Below are 25,489 nucleotides of genomic sequence, written 5' to 3' on the forward strand. Positions count from 1 at the left end.
AGGGAGCAGCCCTGCGCTCATAGATGATTCTGAGGTACGTGTCCGCGCTGGACATTTGGCGACAGTTTGTGCTTCCTGCAGTGGGTAATACGGAGTATTCCAAGCAAAGAACTCGCCCTACTGGGTGTGGTGCAGAGTTAGTTGAAAATGCTTTGCCGCGACTATTTAAACTTGCGGGTCGATGCAACTGTAGCTGCATCGACGGCGTGGAAGTCACTCGTGCGACCCGAATTGTAGTACATCATTGCTTCCCAGTTCATGTTTGCTGGAAATTCAGCGTATTGTCGGCGTGTTGGCCTGCGGAATACGAACCATGGGACAGTAAGAATGCAGTTGCGAGATTCGCCAATCTTCTCAGCTTCAAATGCCTCTTTAGCACTGGTGAACCCAAAAGCCGTGATAGCTTTTGGCCTTGCTCATTTGCTGTAGAGTGCACGGTGGCGTTGAGCTTTAAAAACACTCCAGGGCAGACAGCGACGCTTTTTAAAGCACGAGGTCTGTTACTATACAGTGGACAAGGCAGAGAAGAAGGTTGTGTTTTTCCCACAGATGATCATTTGCCCTTTGTTATTACGGAAAGTAACGTTTTATAAAGCAGCCAGAAGGCAGAAAATTCGAGCGCTTATCTGAAGGGTTATGCCGGATCTTATATTTTCGCACATTAGGGAGAGACGTTACTTGGGGAATTGACTCTTCCTGCTAAGTGTTCGACTTCTCTCCCAGGCGACCGACGTGGAGGTCACGACGGTTCTACGCATCACGCTTTGTGTGATCAGCTTATCGGCGACGGTCATGGCCTTGAATGTAGAGTCGGTGTTTTACCTGTGGACGCTCTCATCGGACCTCGTGTACGTCCTGCTGTTTCCCCAGTTCGTCGCCCTGTTTTTCTTGCGGAGCCAAAGCAACACCTACGGGGCCGTCGTTGGTGAGTGATATAAGAGGACATCAGTTTCCTCTTCCAGAGGGGAAGGACAGGGGGACTATTTTTAGAACTTTCATGCTGCAAAACATATTCGGAAGGTATGAGGGAACATACTGGTATTGGTTTGCGTCGTCTTTTACTAACGGTGCTTGAGTGCCAAAATTGTGGCATTATATATTATTTATATGGTCACGGACAACCCTGGGATCTCAACAGATGGAGTGCAGCCGCATGTTTAATTGATCAGAAAACTGAATCCGAGAAACGAATGGCTGTCGAGCCCGCTGATCGCGCTTCGTATACTTTCTCTTCTTCCATCCCTTAGGACAACGCCTGATGATGATCGCTAATGATCCAGTCAGCGCTTGACTGGCGTCGAGGGATTACAAATACAATTGACAATGGTGGCTGCAAGGGACCTCGAGGTCTTCCGGCTGCCAAGCCGTGGAGAGAGAGCGAAGAGCGCACGTCTGATGAGAATGAGGGCTTTAATCGAACTGGTGCGGGTGCAGCGCGAGCGCGTACCACCGCTTCTATGACACATGAAACTGATGATGCAGCATCGTCTGTTACAGCGCAGAAGAGGAAGAAGCTCCAACAGTGGCCATATATGTATATGGATCATGTATATTGATAATGTATATGAATAATGGTTTCCATATATGTATATCGATAATGTAATAGTTTATTATAGTAATATTGACGTAGTAGAAACAAAAAATGATGACTATCATGATTAGTATGACTGTTTATGGACGCGATGCTGAATTGCCGAGACAACGTTTTTCCGACAGTATGTTCTTCCGGCAGGCTTAGAGTTATGACACTGCAGCGCTTTCTTACTGAACGGGTGAGAAATCCGGGCATGCCCTAAGGACTTGCATTCGCCGTTGATCGATCCGCACCTTGTGGGATCTCAGAAGTAGTACGCGTGTTAATCTAGAAAGGCGGAGCTGCTAAGAACACTGAAATGGAACAATTTCGAGTGATATTCGAAGCAAGGGCAGACGCAGGCTTTTCATGGCGGACATTGACACGGCACGGGCCATTTCAGCGTCATCTCTTCGAGACATTGCTATCTTCATTGCGGAATTCATATTAAGCTGTTCGGGGTTCACTTTACCCGCTTCATCCTACGTAATATCATGCGATGAACGCTCTCTGACGTATATTTGGGTGGCCTGCCAAAATCAGACACTGATCCCTGGCTGTTTTGAAGAATCCGGAAGGTAGCAAATCGATATCAAAAACGGCGCCGTTGGGTATCACACGTACCTGAACTTCGAAAGTGTTTTCATCATTGAGTAACTTAAACTCACTGGCTTTATTCTTGCTTAGGGCAACAAAACCGCCTAGAATTGGATGACCTGAGCCCACCTGTACACCCAGTGCTGATCACAGAAAACCTCAGGTGTCATCTCACAGCTGTTTTAGGTGCGAAGCACCTTAGGACCTCGCTTTGTCCGGGGCTTGGCGTGCGTTTACACAGTGTTGTACATGCGCGAGGAGCATTGGATTATATTGGATTTGGTTGGATTAAATTTGGATTGGATTGGATTGGATTGGATTGGATTGGATTTGTATATACTGTACACACGCGTTGTCACTCATTTACATGCACGAGTGGGCAATGCCACGGGTGATTTACGGCAAGAACAATCCCCAGTGTTTCGCCAACTCGTCATGATTCACTTCGTGGAGATGCGTGAATTTTTTTTCTATCCCGCTGTTATATAGGAGAACAACGCCGAGATGGCCAGAGACCTTGGCCCTGCATGTGTTCGCAAGCAGATTACTTTGGGGTGTCATGAATTTTAACAAAGCGAAAGCTTTACGTGAACCACTGAGCGATGAAGTCGGCGTCTGCGGCGTCTGTAGCAGCGAAACAGCTCCTAAATGCCGGTTGGCTGCGAATCGTTCCATAACGCGTGCCTGTGGCACGCCTGCGTTGCCTGGGCGGCGCTCGGGCATGCACCGCGAGAGGTCGGGTACGGCCGCCGTTGAGCGCCCGGGGCAGCAACTCAGCTACAACAAAAGAACGGCAACAGCTCATGCAGTGTATCGCTCCGCCGAAGCCCGGACCCGGATGTCAACGCACGCTCGCTCGCTTTGAAAGGAGATTCTGCCTAATGCACGTCATCGTCTTCTTTTTCTGGCGTGGTTTGTTTGTCGTCACTGAACTAGTTTACAAGCAGATGAAGTCCGAAGAATCACGGCATAGGCGTTTGCCACGTTCAAAATACTCGCAGTAACGCCCGCTTTGCGCAGCGCGGAGGAACATCGGGCTGAGGGGAGGAGGCGCTCGGGTAACTTCCGTTGTCGTTTTAAAGTTGTATCCGTACGGCGCACACGAAGGGAGCGAGGATACGCAGGTGAGCGTGGTAAGAACGAGCAGTACCCGCAGTGCCAAACGCGAAGGAAAACCCAGTGGCGTTCAATTCGTCATAACGCTTTCGTATTCACAACTGGTATGAAGCGTTTGGAGCTTCGCAGTATTTCTTTTTTCTTCTTTTTGGGCTCCCCTTTTTGTTGTTCACCTCACCATCATAATAGCGTTTTTTTTAAATTTGCACCACGGTGAGCAGGCCTCAACTGCAAGCCAGGAAAACACTGTTTTTGGTAATTTTTTTCAAGAAAATCGCAAAAATAAGTTACCACAAGGCAATTGCGAAAAAGTGGCTTTAAGCTGTCATAATTTCCTTGTTTGCGTTGTTTGCAGCTATAGTTCATTATTCCATTTCATTACTGCATTTCCACAATAATGCAATAAAAATGCATTATTGTGGAAATGCAGGGCGTCACACGGTTCACCATTTTTCGTAATTAACCCGCCGCGGTGGCTCAGTGGCTTAGGCGTTGTGCTGCTGAGCGCGAGGTCACGGGTTCGATTCCCGGCCGCTGTGGCAGCTTTTCTGATGGAGGCGAAAAGCAAAAACACCCGTGTGCACGACATATCGGCGCACGTTAAAGATCCCCAGGTAATCAAACTTAGGCCGGAGCCCTCCTCTACGGCGCGCCTCATCGCCTGCGTTGCGTCGGCGCGGTAAACCCTACAATCAATCAATTTCCGTAATTATTTTATATTTTCCTTATTTTTTTAGTTTTTCAAAATTTCGTTCGACCAATTATGTCCGTCTACGCTATCATAAGGATTACAGGTGCGACTTTCGGGAAATCTGCAGGATTGTGGAAAGGCCATGCCTTATATATTTCGTCATTTTCCGTGAATTTTTTATATTTTATTTATTTTTTAGTTTTTCAAAATTTCTTTCGACCAATCATGTCCATTTACGCTAACGTAATAATTACCGGTGGAACTCGTGAAATCTGCAATATTGTGGAAATGCAGGGCGTTGCACGCTTCTGGTGGAGGAGTGCTGTGCATGCTATGCATTAACCCTTTCGGCCCTGGTTTTTTTTTCATTTCAAGTGAAAATTATTTTTCTGCGTTTATTCATACAGCTTTGGACTTGAAAAGCACAGAAATGAAAAATTACGCTAATAGTGCAAGTATTTATTAATTTACAGGCCCGACAATTGATTAGGTCATTAGTCAAATAAAATTTTTTCTTTCGTGTAAAAAATAATTTTTTTTTCTTTTTTGCCGTGAAACCTATGACACCCTGACCTCGCAGAAAAAATATAAAGCTGGTACTATAAGTATTTATAGATTTATAGACATTTTGACAAACCGGAATTTCCGTTTCCTTACTTACCCTATAGTCCTGCCCTGGGTCCGCTGAAGCTTCTTCTGTTTCATATCGCCCAGTCCCGCGAAAACTCACCATGCCTATCGCAAGAGGCACACTTGAACATCCCTTGCCCCAAAAATTGGCGGTTTTCGTTCTGCTCTTAAGGCGCTGAAGGCGGTCGGCGCATAGGGACCGACCCAGAGTTTCGCGGGTCTGCCGCGGCTGGCGCTGCGGTCTCCCGGCACCGGGCAGCTCGACGGGTGGCGCCACCACTCGGCGCTCCTTTCGTTAGTGGAATGAGCCGGTGCGTTGGATTACGCAGCCTGACGTTGTTTTTGTCGTGTTTGTTTCGGTGCTTGGAATGTTTTGGTGGTGTTGGGAGCGGACATGTGAGATGAAGACAGATGTGTTGGGTTCTTAGGTGCAATAACGGGTACGTAAACTTGTCGGACGCTTCTAAAATCGGGTATGGGCTACAATGACATCGGCGCTTTTTGCAGCGATCTACGCTTCACTCCACCTGATATAAGTACGAATAAAACTACTAATATTAGCATTCATTTCTTCTTAAATGCTCTAGCGGCTACGTAAACTTGGCGCTTGTATGTTTGGGAATGGGCTATATTGACATGAGCGCTTTTTGGAGCGCTCTTCGCCTGGCTTCGCGCAATCTGAGTAGGAATAGAGCTATTACTATTAGTATGTATTTCTACCACTTTCAATTATCTTCACTGGTTTCAATAACTATGGTTTCCACTCCAGCCATAAAGCTGGAATACCTCGATGCCCATGACTTTGAGGAGAAGGGCATTAAAGTATGAGATCGAATACCGCCTGGACGTGGAAACGTGGTGGCAGTTTACACTTCCTTTCTGTAACCGTGAGCTTCCTGCCTTCTGTTTTTGGTGAGCGACAGCATGGGAGCCTGTCTGCCTACTTAACTGCCTTAACTGCCTAACGCCTTAACTGCCTACTTCAAAAAAAAAGCGGTCATTTTTGTTACCCCGTTCCTATTGGCAGCGTCAACTAGCACAGCATTCTTTACACGAGGCAATGTTTGCTCCAGTTCGAGTCCGTGTCCTTCAATATCAAAGAAACATTGGCTGAGGACATCGACTGCCGAAAGGACTTCATTAAGAGTGGGATGACTTTTATTCGCGACATCCTCTGCCTCCTCGCTGCTTTTCATCAGCATTACGACGGTGCTGCTGACGGTGCCCGCGTCCGAGGGGCTTACAGTGACGGCAACGTCGTCGTCGACACTCAGGAAATCTTCGAAGGACACTCCTTTCGTCACAGCATCGGGAAGGTTCGCGAGCTGCCGCCTTGGTGCGGACTCACTGATTGGGTGGGTTCTGTCATGAGTTTGGCGCGTCGAAAACAGTCATGGAAAGTGTCGGGCGTCATGTCACTCCATACGACTTTCTTGATGTGTGCCTAAACTTTAACTTAACCCAACTTGTAACTGAACCAACTCGCGTAACTCATACGTGCGCCAATACCCTTGATTTAATACTAACGTATCACCCTGAGAGCCTTTCGTCCATTTCATATCTTCCAGAAATTAGCGAACACAAGGTAATTCATGCTGAGTTTACGTTCAAACCGGTGTCTCGTCAGAAAAGTAAAAAAACTATACGTCTTTATGACAAAGGAAATTATACAGCTATCATTGATGAACTCCGCTCTTTCTTTCCATCATTCGAATCATTATTCCAAAATAGAAGCGTGCAAGATAATTGGAAAATATTTACGGACAAAGTGGATTATCTTGTGAGCAAATATATACCCACATTTAATTTCCAGGCCGACACTCAAAAGCTCTGGTTCACCAAAACATTAAAACGCCTCGAAAACAAAAAGAAACGCCTCTTTCGTTCAGCCAAACAGAAGGGAAGCCAATGCGCATGGGAAAAATACTATGTAGCTGAACATGACTACCTCGGAAAGGTATGCGAAGCAAAGCACTCTTTCTATAACTATAACTTGCCGAACATTCTAAAAAGTGACCCACGCAAGTTTTTCGAAATAATCAACCCTCACCCAACTCAATCGACTAACTTCACCGATGATGCCGGCAGACCAGTGAGTGACGTCGATTGTGCAAAAATCTTTAATAACGCATTTGGATCAGTGTTCACAAAAGAAAGAGACCTTCCATTTTTCATGCCGACTTCCACTATCGAACTCTTCATGCTATCCATCACATTTTCCGTGTCCGGTATAATATCTATAATAAACAACCTAAAGTTGTCGTCCTCCGCTGGTGTAGACAATATTAACTCCAAGTTCCTTAAAAACACTGTAGATGTCTGTTCCGAATACTTATGTTTATTGTTTTCACAGTCACTCTCAACAGGCCAATTGCCCGACGATTGGAAAAAAGGGAAGGTCATTCCAGTCTTCAAAACCGGTAACAAAAACTCGCCTCTAAATTACCGTCCAATCTCCTTAACGTCGGTGCCTTGAAAAATCATGGAACACGTCATATTCACTCACATTATCAGTTTTCTTGACGAGGTTAATTTTTTTCATCCTGCACAACATGGCTTCCGAAAAGGATTTTCATGCGAAACACAGCTAGCACTTTTTGTCCATGACCTTCATTCCAATCTCGATAATAACCTTCAAACCGACGCCATATTTCTAGATTTCACCAAAGCATTCGATAAGGTACCCCATAAACGCCTGTTACTGAAACTTTCCCACTTAAACTTACACCCCGCAGTCTTAATCTGGATCCAAGAATTTTTAAATAACCGTTCCCAATCTGTCCTTGTAAATAATCAGCTCTCCAATTTTATTCCAGTTACATCAGGTGTCCCTCAGGGTTCCGTCCTTGGCCCCTTGTTATTTCTAATATATATTAACGACCTCCCAACGAACTTAACTTGTAACATACGCATGTTTGCTGATGACTGCGTTTTGTACCGCACAGTAACTAATGTATCCGATCAAATTAGCCTCCAATGTGAACTTAACCAAGTACAGCGTTGGTGTGAACACTGGCAAATGGAACTTAATCCTAACAAATGTAAACTTATGTCGTTTCAGCGTCGCCATAACCCGATGACCACTTCCTACATAATTTCTAACACTAATGTTCAACTTGTGCAATCATACAAATACCTTGGCCTAACTTTGTGCACTGACCTTACTTGGACTGAGCATATCCTGACTATCATCGCGGCTGGTAATCGTACTCTCGGCTTCCTAAAACGTCATCTGCGCAACGCACCTCGCCATGTAAAATTACTAGCTTATCAATCCCTCGTAAGAAGCAAGCTCGAATACGCGTCGTCAATTTGGAACCCACACCACGCGTATCTCATCACTGCACTCGAATCACTTCAAAACCGGGCTACTAGATTCATTCATTCCTCATATGCCTATCACATTAGCGTGTCATCTTTAAAAGTAGAAATTGGCCTGTCCCCTCTGTCTTCCCGCCGCCGCATTGCTACCCTTTGCTTGTTTCATAAACTTTTTCACAGTCCACTTGCAATCGAACCTTACATCTCCCCCCCATTTCGCAGATCACATCGCATTGGCCATATCTTTCAAGTTACCCGTCAACGTTCCCGCACCGTTACTTTTGCTGCCTCATTTTTTCTTCGTGCAGCAAAAGACTGGAATGACCTCCCCCACCATATTGCAGCAATCACCTGTCCATCAACATTTATGCATAGCGTCACAAGTCATTTTTCAAACTAATTCATGGCTTTTTTGTACGTTTTTGTGTAACCCCACCCCTTATGTAATGTCCCTCCGGGGACCTTTAAGGTAATAAAATGAAATGAAATGAAATGTCTCAGTCGCGGCCTTTGCTCAGAAGTCGCGACCGTTCAAAATCTCAATCGCCTCTGCGATACCATGCATTTTGGCGGCTATTCTAGGCACGCTGAGTTCGATATATCAGATAAGAAGTTCGTTATAAGGAATGTGTTTCGCGTGTATTTTTGTAACTGATTTATTTTTGTTCGATATATACCATAATTCGCTCTATCCGGGTTCGTTATATTCGGGTTTGACTGTATAATGCCTTTTGAAGAAACCAAAAACGCACGACTAGTTGCCTCATATAGGGGTGCATCAGCCTGAGTCCTCCAGCACAGACGCATTCCCGACACGCTGGAAGCAGTTAGGATTTGGAGAAGGATGCATGGAAGTGCAATATTAAACAGCAAACTCATCCAGACCTCCGTCAAACGACGACGATGGTTGAACACGAAGCTTTCTTCTTGCGAAATCGAATAGGAAATGGTCAAAGACAAAGACGCTGCGATCAAAAGAGCAAACTGCGTGCTGGTTCATTTCAAAGCTAAACTAGTCAAAGGATAAATCCAGAAGGCAACCAAGTAAATCCACACCAGATAGCTTTGTGACAAAACCATCATCGTCATACGAACGAGTTTGTGATTTTTCAAGCGTAGATGGCAGCTTGTAAAACGACCGAAGATTCAGTTATGAAACCAAGTACAAGTTTTCGGCACCCTCCGGTCACTCGTCCTTGAGCCACGGAGGAATTGTTTTTCGAAAAACCATTAACCAACTAGCCAGCAACCATTGCGATTCCTGTAAACCAATGCTTTTCCACGACAAGCTATAACGGTCTACTATCATGCGGTATTTATTCTGTAAAAGATTCCCGATTACTGTAGTAAGTGCATTTATGTAAAATTAAACGCGTTTCTACCGTAGTTAATGAAGTTACGGAAGCGTCGTCCATAAAAATTTATGCTTTGAGATAAGTCTTAGAATGCACCCCCCAACATAGTCTTTCGCTTGTGCACGACACCGTTTCGTCATTAGCTGCCAAAGACCAGCGCCGGAGCATTCCATGGTCGGCTTCTCACACCGGCTTTGTACGATCACTTAGCTGCAATATAGTCCTCCATACGCGAAACTGCATGCAGGCGTGAAAACTTAAGGCGAAGGAACGGACTTGCACTTCCAGCTTGGCACATTGAGCGTCGTCTGCCTTTTGCAATTACTGAGTGTGGGCGCAAATCACGCACGCGGCATGCCTCGTACAGGTCACCTCCACACTCAAGATTTACCGATCTGAGAAAATTCCATGCGGTTATTTCCGCTTTACAAGACGCACCGCAGTAGAACAAGAGAAAGCCATGCACAATAAGGCTTCGCTTACCGCCACCGGCATTCCACTGACGAGCGGTTCGCCACGGGCGGCGCTGTTCGCTGAAGCGACGGTGGTGCCATACAACGGCCGCCCGGTCCCTATAAGGGGGGCTCGTGGTCTAGTGTCGCGGGAAGCAAATAGAAGGGCGTGCAATTTCAAAAAGACGCTACAACGGGAAAAAATGGGTCACAAGTATTCCCTGCCGTCGCCCTGGCTCGCAGGTTTCGTGGTCGGTGTCACGACCCGAGCGGCGTGCGGCGAGCCGGAGATGGGCGTGCCGATGCTGGTCCAGCTACCGCTGTACGACGCCGAGCGCGGGCAGCAGTTCCCCTTCCGGACGCTCTGCATGCTGCTCAGCCTCGGAAGCCTGCTCGCCGTCTCCAAGCTTGCCGAGTGTGCCTTCTACACCGGGGTGCTGCCAGACATCTTGCACTGCTTCCGGGTTGACCCCGAAGCTGCGTTGGAATCGCCAGCCTCGCCGGCGAAGACAGCGCGCACCAAGTCTGCGTCAATATCTGCTGCCGGCCAATCGCTCGGGCACCCGTTAGAGCAAAAAGGCGGCAACACGACCGAATCGGCCGAATCGATGTCTCCTTCGACGACGAAGAAGCAGCGCAAGAAGTCCACGTCCGCTTTGCCAGCCGCAGTGCAGGCCGCACGGAGGGACACCTTACCCAACGCCACTTCCTTGCCTCCCCATGCCGTGAGCTCAGCACGAAGAAAGTCTTCGCTGCCTCCCAAACGAGCGTCGGATGCCGAGTGGAAAACAACCGGTAGTGATATTAGGGTGATGTCGGCCTTGACCGCGCGAAGACCATCGGCCAAGCGCAGAGGAACTCTTGTGCCTGAAGACCACAGTTCCTCTGAACCCGCCGGGAAGAGTCAGCGGAAGGGTTCGCAGAGCAAGGATGCTGGCTCGAAAGGCAGCGCGAGAAGTTCTAAGGCGAAGCACGCCGATGCAACCGAGGACGGTAAAGGGGAACGCGATGCGACACGCAGGGAATCCACAAAGGTGACTGGACAGATAAGAAAGCCTACCTAACCATCCGTCCTTCCAACGTCCGTCGTCTCTTTTCCCAGCGACTTCAGTGTTTCATAATGTTTGCCAGTTGCTGTGCCTTTTTCAGCGTTTCCGGTGAATTTTTGATGCTTGAAGCGTATTCTTGCTTTCAGTTTGGTTAAACAGAACCTTCATCGTAATCTCGATAACAGCTCCCCACCATTTCTTCGCCACGGCAAAAACACTACGTTTCCAAAACGTAATACCTTAGTACGGACCCAGTCCATATACTAAACGAGTACTTTACGCATTTCCCGATAGTCTTGCTATGCTACCCTAACGCTCACCTACATTTGTGGACCATGCACATCACAAGAGCCCAAGGTCAAAAAGGCTCAGAGATTCCTTTGCTGTGGCACGCTTGTCCAGGTTGCAGTCGGGCTTTCTTCAGCAGCATGGAGGCGTTGTTCAAGCACTTGTCGCGGGCTTTCGTCCTTTCTTGAGACTCAATTTGACACATTCGTCGACGTCATTTGGCTTGGTAGACTCCCTGTCATTGTACTTTGAACGCTATCGTTTTGCCCACATTTAGCGCGTTTGTGCCAGCAGGGACGCCTTAACATTTTGTGTAGTTTGTGACGACATGCAGCGCGGGCTTCTCCTTTTCCTGGACCATTAAACATCTAGCTCATTTCTTTAAACGTTGTCTTATGGACTGTTGCGCAGTTGGCTGGGTTGCCATCGTTCCATACCAAAAGAAGTATCCATAACCAATAAAAGACGCAACGTGAACACCTTGTGCAGTGTATAGCTTTCAATTCACCCGAAGAAAACCGGAGAGCGTACGAATTAGCTGGTGCTGGTCAGGGTGGTAGGATTCTAAATACAGTTGTTAAACAACACTACCATTATTTTATGCGATACCGAAGACTGCTGCAGAAATGACAATCTCCGCATTGTGAATGAGTCACTTAACGTTAACAGAGGGGCAATATTGGCACGGTGTGCGCGTGCCTTTGCAACCGAGTTGACGTGACAATGACAGCTGCGAACATGAGAAGTATCATTTCCGTTCAGTATGTGTGTGTACGTAAAGGTTGTGGAGAGAGAGAGAGAAAGAGAGAGAGAGAGAATAAACTTGACAAATAAATGCTTCAGAGCGGCTTCCTCCATTCCAGGATGCTTTGAGCTCGGGCCGCTGCGTGGCTGAAGGTAAACAAAATTTTTTGTACCGGAGGGTCGCTCAGGCCTGCAAACTGGGAGGGTTTTCTTTCTAGGGCTGTTTATTTATGAAGTTAACTGAAATTTGTCTTGGTGGATCAAAACGCCGGCAGCTAACGCAACTTAGCACAGGTCTTTCTCTGACCTCACCCCGAAGATCGACGGGATGCATGACGGGTAAAAGTCGACGAATGCTCGGTTACCGAGGTTGCTATTGCGAAGCGATTTTCTTGTTTTTTATGGCTTATATAATCTACTAAAGCTACTACGCCGATATACGCGGGGGTACTGTCTCAACACCAATTACCCTTCTGTAGCAGAAACTTCAATCAGCGGGCACAACGGTCGACTGAACAGAAAGTCCCCAAAAGTGCGCCCGTGAAAAGGACGTTTGACACACGCAGTTTAGGCGAGGCTCCCTTCAACGAAAAAAAAATGGGGGAGAACGCTCGGCAGAATACAAGCGTGAGAAAGCCATTACAGCAACTGAGTCCCGTTGGCGGTACCAGAGTGTTGCAATGCCTTTCTGTTCACGAATCTGCTGCGTGACACTATGGGCGAGCTTCATGTGCTGCCGTTGGTTGCCGCGCGGTGGCGCTGCCATCCTCATGGGGGCACTCCTCGGGCGGCGTAGCGCGGGCCAGAGCGACGAGGACACGGTCACTAAATTTAGATTGTTTGGTGCTAGAACGACACGCACCGAGCTTCTCACGCTGTTTATCATTATGCGACTTAAGCGTGTAAAAGACATTGTAAAGCATGTTTTGTGCCACGGGCGGCCATTCTGGTACAAGTGCACAACGGAAAGAGTTTCAATGTTGTGTTTAGCCATGCGACGGAGAGTAGCATGAGAAACGGAAGGAAGACAATCCGCGGCAAGAAACAGGCGACTTCAGCTTCGACTCCAACGATGCGCTTGTATTCGGGAAGCATTGATGCCACTGACACCAGCCGTGTCGAATAACTCGCCGTTGAATTCGATGCGGTGTCAGTGTCACTGCAGCGCGACAGGCCTGACGCCGTCCCCAGCGGCGTCCCAGCCCGTTTCCAGCCTTCAAGACGCGATATCGAGCGTTGTCAAGAGCTCCAAATAAACGGCGTCTCCCAGCGTGCTCCAGATTGTCGAAGAGCTTTTTTGCACAATTAACAGCTAACCGCAAACAAAATTGTTTGTGCTCGTACCTACATGGGCACTGTGGGACAGGTCTTCTGCGATAGTCGTACAGTTGAGCTGGTTTCGGTTGGTGCACTCAAAATTGTGGAAACGTCGGCTAAAGTGATGCACATGTTTCTTCGATGCCGCGTGCACTTTTTCACGGCAGAAAAAAAAAGCAGTAGCGGGTGATGAAGAGAGCAACATACCCAGCAGCTGGAGGGATAAAATCAAGCTGATGGACTAGTGATGGAACAAAATATGCCCTTTTGCGAGCGTCCTGGCAGCCCTAGCTGGACTTAACTCTCGATTTCGCTCGATGCGCAACTTAGAAGCTGTGGCTCTATTACCTGCCTGCAAATTTGCGCAGCCCTGTGCGCAGGCTGTCACGTAATAAAAAGCTTTCTAATGTTATTTTTAATCAATTTATTGCGCTTACTGTGGATCACGCTCATTTTTCTCCTTTTGTAGAGATGGGTCCTATTTTTTCTAACCTTTGAAAAGGTCTATATTGCGCTTTCATATCTGCAACGATTCAAAAACGTTGTTGCAGAAAGACGCAATGCAGCCAGTCTTTCCGTGTATTGGTCCCTTGTCTTTCTGCAGCGTTCCTAAATCCTTGGCTTTCACTTTCAGTATTACTGTCTGTCTGGCATGGTCGCGCCATCGTAGCGGCACTAAATTATTAATTCTATTCTCTGTAAGACGTGTATCTGCTTTTTTCTTTCGAATATCAAGTAGCAGACCCTGACCATGGAGGTGCCGTCTGTATATTATTTATAACTTTGTAAAAAACCACACATTTTTTTAGTTCCGTAAACATGACGATGCAATAAAACCCGAGGACGCGGGTGCAGTCATCGCCTGCGGCAAGAGTAAATAGACGCAAATTGAAAAGAAAAATCCACCAATGAAAGGTAGGCGGTGTGAGCGCACGCAGATCTGACGATTAGGGGGGGGGGGGGAATAGTGGTTGATTTACCTTTCATAGGAATAGCTAAAACACGAAAGTGAAATGTGCAGCGAAATCTGAATCTGAGCATGATTTGCGGCTAGGCGGCTGTCTTGTGGGTTTGCTTGGCGAGCGACGTCCTGCGGGCGGGTCGCTTCGGCAAAGATGAACGGGCGTGATTTCCGTCACGGATATGATTTCAGCGCAATCTTGGTGTACACGCCTCGAGCTTCGCGATCGCTGCACCGCCTGCAACGCCGCCGCTACACCGCGGCTCATGCGGGATGACCGCTGCGCAGCTGATAGCGGCTCATGCAGTGTTTTGGTTCTTTTCGCTTCCTTTTACTTTTCCGGGCCCTGAACAACTTGTTATGGTGATGTCTATAAATAAATAGTACGTTTAGGGTACTTCGAAAAACAGCTGCGTCCTGATAGAGTTCCCGAACGCCAACAAGAGCTATCCGGGGACGCGGAACTGCGCGCTTCTTCGCCGCTCGTACGGGCGTCGGCGACGGCAGCAGCATATCACCACTGTCGGTTCCAAATACGTCAGGCGCAAGTGCATTCTATTGTCGCCTTGTTTAGACCTAATACTAGCACAGTGAGAGGTTGGTTTCGTTTTGCAGCGCGGACAGTGAATGTGGCTTTGTTTCGAATATATATACGTCGTAGAAAAATACGTTTCTGTTACCCAATACCTCACAATAACTTGCGCCCTTTTTAGGAATATAAGCCACGCGAAAATGTTAAGTACAGTCTAGTCAACTTATAACAATATCCAAGTGCCAAGGAAATGCCATCGTTATAACCGATGATTGTTATATGCGGGTTGCTAAATAAAAACACGGAGCAGAGCTCAAAACATTTTATTTGCAAGCAAGCAAGGTTGTACTGCTACCTATTTGTGAAAAAGAAGCCATACTCGGTCAGCTTTGTTTGCTGCACATGAAGCTGGCGCACATCTTTTTCAAGAGAATCTATAGGTGCTTCACTTAGCCAGAGTCCACCTAGCTGAGCGAAGGGTCCTTGGAGGAAACGAAGTCCCTGAGAGACTAGCATGCGTTGGGCCTCCTACGAAGGTGCTACCCGAGTAGGCTGTGCAACGGCGTCGTCAGGATTATCACTGCCACCATTGACCGCAGCACGTATCCGCGCAACTATAGCCCCTTCAGTGAGGCACTGATACGTTTCCAAAACATCGGCCCTGACGTTCGATCCGCGGAAAACGGAGCTAGTTGAAGAGGCGCCCAGTCAAAGCAGCAGGCACGGGGACGTGGCCAATGCGGCGGCATCGGGAGGGGTGTTTGGAAGCCCAACTGTTCCTTTCTTCGTCTCGATTCCTCGTAAGCGGTGCAGTTGACTCGTTTTCTGAGGGGTGGATGGGATGCGAGGCGCATCGCGGCGCATGGTGTCGGCGTGGTTGGCGTGGAGAGCTAGCGGCAGCTCGCATTTTTGGTGCTTGCTGTAACCGGATTCAATCGTTATTTCCGATATCGGGGCACTGGAGCATTGTAATAAGCGGTTTATTTTTCCATGGAAAGGATACAAAAGAGGATGGTGCCATAGCTGTTCATAGTTATATTCGATATATTGTTATAAACGGTATCGTTATAAGTGGCCTCGACTGTATATTACAAGGCTGTGCGTCGGGAAATGTGTGCCACTCGTGCCTTGTAGCAAGAACCTAGGAAAGTTAATGAAACCACGGAAAAATAAATGGTCTGCAATTCCGGGACAAACAGAATAGCTCGTACGGGAATGAAAAAAAAAAACCAGTGCAGCTTCAGAAATGCTAGAGACGTTCGTCTTAACTTAAGCAGGTAGGACTCGCTAGACCATCCAGATGCGAAATGCACTGATATTTTCAAAGAGAGGTGGGGAGGTAGGAGGGCGCTTAACTACCGTTGTGTAGAAATGCGGAGCGAAATCAAGTAATGACCGTTTTAATAACCACACGCATAAGCTGCGCGTTCATTTTTATTTAGTTTTTCTACTTTTATGAACAGCTGATGACTCGGCGGACACATTTTTTGAAGTATACAGTAAGTCAGTACACAAGCGATAAAAGGTGTCGTTGGAAGAGTCTGTATCTGATAAGGCGCCCTGATTTCACTTTTGTGCTAGATTCTGCAAACTCCCTGTGTCATATGGCGATGTTTCGAAGAAGCGTTTAGTCGTGGGACGCGGATATAAGCAGATATATGTAGCAGATGAATATTGGCGAGGGCTCACCTCGCGACAATACGACCCAGCAGTAAACTCATTGTCGTGTGCCGACTCCCGCATATACTTTTGCATTATCCATTGTACTTATTGCGTAGAATGTTCGTGAAATTTATGCCACATGGGCTTGTTCAGAGTAGGGATCAATATCTGAGATATGAAGCGTAACTGGCATACTGTCAGGTGTGAGTGCTCTGCTAGATTATGTAAGTACACGAAACCGATTTACATCGTAGTGTATAGTCGTAACATGAACATCTGAACGAACGCTTCTTACGGAGGTACTGTTAGTGAATTTCAGGGCAGTAGAATTACAATCAGCTCCAGGCATATGCCGGTTTCGCGACGTCGGGCTGTGACACACCTGGCGCTTATGTGGACCGAATGTACCATAAGATCACGTCCGAAGCATTTACACTCTCGTAAATACGCCACATTTGCGGACAGAGTGGCTGTTCCACATAAATATGCATTTCCAACGCATACGAACGAAAAAAATTCCCTCGCACTTCCCCGAGGGGGAGAGTGTGTAAGTGCGAATGCACGGTTGTTGATTGCGCGATTACGGTGGATATCGTGATCTTAATGAGTAGTCGAGAGATTACACTCACGCACACAACTACAAAGAAAGATATTTCACTCGTTATTGCTGGTACCGTTGCCCGGTCCGCCATCATCGTTATCGAGATGCAGGACCAGCGACCGCTCTCGACGACGGCGCGCGCTCGACTAATACCCTCCCGCGCCACGCGGCCGCTACACGAGCGCCCTCACGCGTCGGAATGCGGAGCGCCCGCTACGCGAGCGAGAGCTCTCCCGCCCGAAGTGGAGAGGAGGCGCCCAACACCCGCAGTCACTGAGCGGAGAGAGGAGGAGGAGAGTAGCGCGTGCCCATCTCCCCCCGTTGCTAGGGAAGACGAGGAGCGCGCGCACCCGCAGCTGTTGCTATGCGGACGACGGCGGCGGACGACTCAGGCTCGCTTAAGAAGTGCATTCGCACTTAAAATATCAGTCGCGAACGTGCCGCAAAAGCAACGGCGACAGTGGTGAGCAGGCCGGAGACTCCCGCGACTGCTTTCGAAACGGGCCGCTAGGAGGATTTCAGTGGCGCCCCTACAGGCCGCGCTCGAGGCGTATACCGGACTAAAACACTTTCGTGTTTAAAAATAACACCCGGAAACCAACTACCCTAAATATAACGTACTCTTTAGTACTAAAGGTTGCTTCCCCGCAAGAAGACCCTGTTCGCAGGGGTACACCCTTTACAGGCCGCTTGCTCCGTTGTACTGACGTCATTTCCGTGACGGATATGACGTTAGTAAAATCTTGGCATATCCGGAAATAAAACACTTACGTGTTAAGAAATTTCAGATAAATCAGAGCTGGGCGAAGAAGCGCGGCGGCCACCCGCGTGCCGAGACCGGACAAACATCGCAGCCGCCTCTGTCAAGGGCGGCCGCTGGATGCACCCATGGGCGTCCCTCCGTCTAACGACGACGATGGTTGAACGCGAAGCTTTCTTGTGGTGGATTCTTTGGTTGGCCAATCTGACACTGCGAACGTGTGCTACTCTGGAGGTACGTCCCTATAATACCCACAGCAACTCTCGGGTATGCACTCCCGAGGCCTAACGTGTGGGTTCGGGGTGTACAGCGTGAATCGGTACCTGCTGCTTGGTCAAGCGCTTTACGGTATTCGCGTATTCGCTTTGTGAAAATACCAAAATTGGTATTTGCTTCATGAAAACCCATTCTTACAATCATTGAACCATAAATGTAAGCACTGCGTGTACGGGCGCGCGCATCCCAAAGTGGCTATCTGTGTGAATGCACTTTGGCTTTCTAATTATTTTCACGATGTAGCTGAAGCATCACAAGTCACGGTTGTTGGACACCGTCGAAGGAAGCCACACTTGCACACACCGAATGGCGTTAAAGGAACACTTTATCGGGACAGTATGCCGTCGCGCAGAATATAATGGTCGTTTGCAGAGCGCATATCAAATATCAAATTCTATCCCCTCGTCGAATGCCAGGAAATCCTCCGGCCATTTTTTGAAGTGCCTGTTCTTTCACGATCGACGCCAAAGTTCGGTTTCGTAATCGCAGTTGTAGAAGTTGCAAAAAGTTTTAACCGGCTCACAGAGCTTCTTTTTTAAATATTGCTCGTTCCACCGACGCGTTTAGGCGAAGCAGCGAAAACAATGTAAATGCGACGGCGCCTCCCAATTTTAGATGCGGAGTACCTTAGGACCACGAAATCGCCGTCCGCGTCCGTGTGCATAGCATTTACGATCGCAAAAAAACGCACACACACCGGCAGGATTTCAGCCTGTGTCTGGTAGACCAGACAGAGTTAATGTCAGTCGTCTTATCCACTGGGAAACGACCGTGAGTTCGTGGCCGAGAGTCAAACGGCTTACTCCCTCGCCTGTAAAGGTGCGGAGTACCTTAGGACCTCCCATTGTCCGCCCGGGTCCATCCGTGCGCACACCACCATCAAGCGAAAATCAAGCGAAATTCGATTTGAGCCGTGAGTTGAAGTTTCATTTAGGGAATAATCAAGGTGCAACTCACGGCTCAAATCAAATGACGGTGTGGGGGCGCAAATCGGATGTCACTCGGGGCGCAACTTGGATGTCATTTCGAGTCCCCGTACTCCGCACCCTCTCCATCATCCACGGAGTGGAGATGCTGCCATTTTTTTCTTTTCGTTCTAATAACAGAGAGTCCAAGTAACGGATGAAGGTGCTGCGAGTATTACTCCATAGTTTCAGTGCGTGGCCACCTTGTATTTGGCGCGCGATAATTCGCAGCACACTGAGGTCTGAACCAAAGTGTCCTTCTGTCTCCTCGGTTTCTGAATGTGAGTCCGTAACTTTTATCCTCTGCTCGTTAATTATTTCCGTCAGGAGGCGGCATGCGCTGCTTTACTTCGAAACTGTCCTTTCAAAATGTCTATTTTTTAACAAACCCAGTAGAACAGAATAGACTAAGATGGTGCATTTGCACTTTTCTACTGATGCATTCTTCATAGTGCAACATCAAACTTTAGCTGGGACATCATCGCCAGACGCATTTAAAATCGTTGTCTCTCTCTCTGTCTCTCTATCTTGATGTGAACCGCCGCGGGTGGCTCAGTGGCTAAGGCGTTGCGCTACTGAGAACAAGGCCGCTTTTCTGATGGAGGCGAAAAGCAAAAACGCCCGTGTGTACGAGATTTCGGCGCATGTTAAAGATCCCCAGGTGATCAAAATTAATTCGGATCCTTCAGCTACGGCGCGCCTGATCGCCTGCACTCTTAGGCAAAAAGGACTAAAATAGGGACTAAAGTACAGCCGTTAGTCTTCGCGGGCGACCGTTCATCTTCAAGGGGAGTATCTGTGGCAGAGTATGTGCCGTGTGCACAAATGCGGACTAACTGTTGGTCCCCGCCGATCTATAAAGAGTAACGGGAAGACGGGACGCACGCAGTTGGTCTCTTTGCTGCGTAGTTAATCCCCTGTAATGGCGTCATCGTTATCCTTTCGCGCATATGTCTGTGAACAGTTTTAGATTTCCAAAACACAAGTCATTGCAGTCAGTGGGTTTTTTAGATGATGCCACGAAAGAAAATATCGATGTTAATAATAAGAACATCGCCTAGGCATAATATAGCAGCGGGTAATGGCGAGGAGCGGCGAAGCGCGATGGCCAGACGCTCCTCGGTGAGGTTATCTTGATACGCTGTGTTGCATACGATTCGGGCGAGGTAATAACGTCCAATGAAAGATTTCAAGCGCGTCAACAGTAACACAAATATTAGTGACAATAGCAAACGTTCATTCATAAGCGTAATGAATATGTATATGTTAAACAGACGAGAAAAAACGCACTATAGTTGCTGATGGCAACTGCAAAATAAAAATGCTCGCTACAAGTAAGCGTCTCGAAGAAATCTTTTGCACTCGCTATTGCCGTGTGCACCAAAGCTATGACAATGCTGCAACTGCTGTAAAACCCGGTTGCATTTCGCAGGCACAATCGTCTAGCGACGCGAACTTGAAGAATTCAGGCTAAGCAACAACAAATTTGGTTTCGCCGATGCAGGAAAATATGGCCTGTTTCCCTATTCTGGAACTCAAACACACACTACCCCTTTCACATACGTTACATGAAGCACTTAACATATGCATCGAGCAGGTAGAATACACTTAGTTTGCGCTAATTGGTGCGGAAACAAATGAGTCGTCCGATCACCTACCTATCTATCTCAAGGAGGCGACGAGTTGATTGGCATTTACGAGAAAAAACTATGGTTGTGAGGCTGTACTTGGAATCGAACTGAGCAATAGTCCCTAAAGTTGGCAAAGCGCTATGCGCAAAGTGCAAATCGTGGTCACGTTCGCTTGCACAGATAGAAATTCGGACACCAATTGCAATGAATCTGTCGCGTTGTGCACAGAACTACACGCAGTACACAAATATTATCTACTAATGCTTCCATGCGGCGGCGTGGTTGAAGCGTTAACCACGCCGCCGAATGGAAGCATTGTAGCGCGTCGGGTTCTTCGCGCATAATTCCGGCCGTTGGTGGCTCGATCCCTACTGGTGCCCGCGTTTTTTTCTTTTTTCTGCGACTCAGCAGTTCGTCCTCGGGGGGTATCGAAACAGTCCATCTAGGCGGGGGACTAACCGTCCGTCCCCTCACATTTACAGTCAAACCCGGTTATAGCGAACTGCAATATGCGCCACGATTTGTTGGATATATCCAATAGTTCGATATATCAGAACCCGCCTATAAGGAGTTTATTGTTAAGAGTTCGCAATACGCGGGAACTTGCCATCCCCGCATGCAAAAACGGCCAAAATGAAGTATCATTACCATATACAGAACAATCGACTTATTGCGAATAATAAAGCTACTTTCCGCCTTAACGCCTCAACTGCCTAGTTCCACAAAAAGCGATGATTTTTGTTTTCCCTTTCGTTTCGGCAGCGTCAACTAGCACAGCATTCTTTACACGAGACATTGTTTGCACCAGTTCGAGTCCGTGTCCTTCAATATCGCAGAAATATTGCCGGCGACATCGACTGCCGAAAGCACTTCATTAAGCGTCGGACGGCTTTCACTCACGACATCCTCTGCCTCCTCGGTGCTTTTCATCAGCATTACGACGGTGCTGCTGACGGTGCCCGCGTCCGAGGGACTTACAGTGACGGCAACGTCGTCGTCGACACTCAGGAAATCCTCGAAGGACACACCTTTCGGCACAGCATCGGGAAGGTTGGCGAGCTGCCGTCTTGGTCCGGACTCACTGACTGGGCGGGTTCCGTCGTGAGTTCCGCGCGTCGGAAACAGTTACGCAAAGTTTCGGGCGTCATGTCACTCCATACGAGGCGCAATGTCTCAGTCGCGGCCTTTGCTCAGTGGTCGCGGCCAATCAACATCTCAATCGCCGCTCCGAGACCATGCATTTGGCGACCATTCTTGGCACGCCGAGTTCGATATATCAGATGTGAAGTTCGTTATAAGGAATATGTTTCACGTGTATTTACGTAACTGATTTATTTTTGTTCGGTATATAGCATAATTCACTCTATCCGGGTTCGTTATAGTCGGGTTTGACTGTTTTCACCAAAGGGACTAATGATTGGGGCAGAGGCGGTAAGTCACCCAAAGGACGAAGTGCTGGTCCTTTTTGCCTAAGAGTGTGCGTTGCGTCGGCGCATTAAACCCTACAATCAATCAATCTTGATGTGAACTCAACAGACGCTTACCCGTTACGCCAAATTGAGACCAAAAATGGAGCTTTATATGAAGCTAACCTGAATATGCTTTACAGACTCACTCTATAATTTACCCAATAAGCATACGGATAAGCAATAAGCATAAGCAATAAGGATAACAGGTCAACTTCATTGGTCATGTTGCGGCCAAGAATCCGGAAAACCCGGAGACATTTCCTCAAAGGATATTGAGAAAGAAAACAAGAAATTGGTAACCAATCAGCTTTGATTTGTCATTTGCCTCAGAAAGTGGGTGTACTAAAAAGTTTTGAACGCAGAAGACTGGGCCAGGACTATTGGGTCTGATGCAGTTAACCTGCACAGCATGATTTGAGGGCGAAGCGGTGTGGAGACAGTCGTGCGATAGTGCAGGCTGTTCGGGTATGGCAATGGTGATAGAAAAAAATGCGGTTGATCCCGCTTTCATAGGAATCGGTAAAACACGAAAATGGAATGTGCTTTCACAGGATCAGTTTAATGTTTATTCTGTATCGATAGGAACTTGCGCATCGGTATTTATATTTAGTCTGTGTGACACCGTCAGACCCATCAACATTGGATACTGTATTGCACGCGCAGGTACACTGCGTAAACCCGAATGAAACCACACGCATTCGCAAACCATGCGAACGAAACCGAACGGGTTGCCAGGGAATCGTTTGGTGAACTCACGGTCCGCTGAAGCGAAAGAGCATGATTTGCTGGGGTGTCTTGAGCGTGTGCTCGGCGAACGACGACCTGCTAGCGCGTCACTTTGGCAAATGTGCGACCACCACGTTCCTGCTCCACGGAGTGCACGTATGCAGGATGCTATGGTACGGCAGTCGGTTGCGTTGCGACAAGCTCAGCTGGTGCGAACTGTCGGCGCTCACAAGCATCGTGATTCACTACTTCCCTTCACCTCTCTTAGACGGCAGCACTACCTAAATGGAGCAGGTTATAGTAAGGATATATGGCGTGTTCATACATTTTCCAGCGCTTTAGCTCGTAGCGCAGTGGGTGAAGCGCCTATCACCTCCCGTTGCGGTGACGGAGACCCCGGCTCGAATCCCGGCGCCGCCGCATCAACGGAACTTTTTCTGGCGATGTCATTTCCGTGACGGATATGAGATCAGTACGATCTGTTAAAATCTTCGAACCCGGGATCGTGGTCCCGCTCGAAAAGTTTTATTCTCTTCAAACAAGGTGTCTCATAAAAATCGGCGTCGATTTTTTTTTAAATTAGCATCTAAAGTCCCTTGTAGGTTTGAACAACAACGCCAAATGGATGAGCTTCGCGCTGGAATAAAACCCCTACTAGATTCCCGCTCGTCTCTGCGATGCTCACGAAGGCGAGCTCTCTTGGCCGCACGGACCCTGCGAAGTGCCCTTGCCCTACTTTTTAACAGCGGAGATATTGTCGCTGGCCGTAATGTGTGCGGCGTCATCAGAAAACTTCATTTCATAATTACTCTGGCTGTTTACCGCGCACGTGAGCACTCCCCTCACGAGAAGCTCCCTGCGTCGTCCAAACTTGCGCGTGGCGCTCTTACAAATAGCAAGAAAACAGACCTCGTTCGTCTGCGCCTCAAGTGGGCAGCACTAGACAGCTCGCGTTACAGACGCCCAGTTCGCGGAGCCGGTTGCCGCCGGTTGGTTTTAACGCGTGCTGACGTGTTCCACTTAGGGAGAAATGTGAAAGCCTGCGGGCAAAACGATTCGGGCCTGCCAGTAATTCATGACGAAGACGACGATATAGATGCATATGACGATGACTACTACGACCACAGTACCCGCCGCGTTGGCTCAGTGGCTAAGGCGTTTTGCTGCTGAGCACGAGGTCGAGGGTTCGATTCTCGGCCGCGGCGGCCGCTTTTCTGATGGAGGCGAAAAGCAAAAACGCGCGTGTGTACGAGATTTCAGCGCACGTCGAAGATCCCTAGGTTGTCAAAATTAATCCGGAGCCATCCACTACGGCGCGCTTCATCGCGTGCGTTGCTTCGGCGCGTTAAACCCTACAATCAATCACTACTACCACAGTGAAATGCGGCGGTGGGAACGCGTAAATAAACGTGTAAATGATTGGGTGCAATCAAACATAGAGGACTGTGCATTCTCATTCTATAATGTTAGTTCAACTGTTGTGTATTGCATTATCTGTTCCTTTTGTGTGTGCTCTCTTTTCTTTTGAGAATCACGAAAATCTTGTTATTACGGTTATCCATTTCTACCTTTGCTTCGTGATTTTTACTTCGTTATGTATGTATTTTACAGGTCTTATTTTTGTGTGCATTGTTCATGCACAGTTCTGTTGTTAAATTGCACTGTCAGTTGCTTTCTGTCTACTATTACAAGCTGATTGGGTGATTGATGTTTGTGTCATCAACTGGGCTGCTCCATCCGCATACAAGCGCATTCGAGTGCTCCTGCGGCAAGGCAAGAGTATTCTATCATAAGCGAAATAAACTCGAACTTCAACTTCAAACCATTTAAAACCTAATGCAGTGAGTGGTGGTGTGTACTTCAACGCTTACATACAAAGAAGTCCTCTAGCTCCGCTGTGCGGGATGTAGTCCAAGTTTCGCCAATTTTTGTTCCCCGTTCTGTCTACCCTTAGAGGTGCACGCTGTAGCCATGACTGGGTTAGGTGACCAGGAGGGATTCTTCGACGTCACGCCAGCTGAACGCTTATGCTGCCGATTGCTCCCGTCACTGCCTCCTAGCAGCACAGCAAAAGATGGGGGGAATGAATTGTTCGACTATCGACCGGTAGCCGAAAGCACGACTTCAGGCGACGCAGCGAAATCGTCAGTCCACTTACAAAGGAAGAGTGGTAGCGAGAAGCCAGATGTGGCAAGCGGTACGTAGTACCACCTTGTTTTAACATTGGGTTCAGCGTAGGCTGGTGGCGGGGGCCCGAAGGGCCCGGGCACGCGGGCCCAAAGCGTTCATCACCATGGCAGTCAGCAAATGTATTTGAGCGCACACTGTTGGGACTGGGCATCTCACCGCTGCAACCACTGTAGGGAACGACCATCGCACCGCTGCCACCACTGTTGGGAATGACCTTCCCAGCCTGGTACCAATGTTGGGACTGGGCATCCCACCTCAGTCACCAAGGTTGTGACTCGCATCCCATCTTGTCACCGATGTTGGGAATCAGCCATCCCGACGCTGTCACCTCTGTTGGGACTGGGTCCTCTCACCGCAGCCACCGGTGAAGCGGCGTTGCCTTGCTCCGTCCGCTATCGACGCGGTGCAGAGCAGAGCGATGAAGTTCTCGAGCCGACGAAAAGTTGAAGCAACATTTATATACAGTATGTACAAGGATAAGCAAACGTTACATGGCTCGCACAAAGGCGACAGCACCTCTCCACTCGCTGCCTCCGAAAAGTTCCGCCGGAGAATGCCGACGATAAGTGCCTCCGCGTAGGTT

The 25,489-nt window shown here is 48.1% G+C and overlaps 1 protein-coding gene across 1 annotated transcript in view; it reads left to right on the forward strand.

The window, feature by feature from the left end:
* The window catches only part of LOC144179857 (uncharacterized), a 114,637-nt gene that overhangs the window by 41,010 nt on the left and 48,138 nt on the right, over positions 1-25,489 (forward strand). Inside the window, exons 9-10 of the mRNA XM_077708283.1 lie at positions 724-925; positions 9,979-10,460. Of these exons, the coding sequence (XP_077564409.1) occupies positions 724-925; positions 9,979-10,460 (684 nt within the window). The remainder of the gene's footprint in view (positions 1-723; positions 926-9,978; positions 10,461-25,489) is intronic.

Source organism: Haemaphysalis longicornis, unplaced genomic scaffold, assembly GCF_048455015.1.
Source record: "Haemaphysalis longicornis isolate Haplotype H1 unplaced genomic scaffold, Haemaphysalis longicornis Haplotype H1 scaffold_4, whole genome shotgun sequence".
Taxonomy (NCBI): domain Eukaryota; kingdom Metazoa; phylum Arthropoda; class Arachnida; order Ixodida; family Ixodidae; genus Haemaphysalis; species Haemaphysalis longicornis.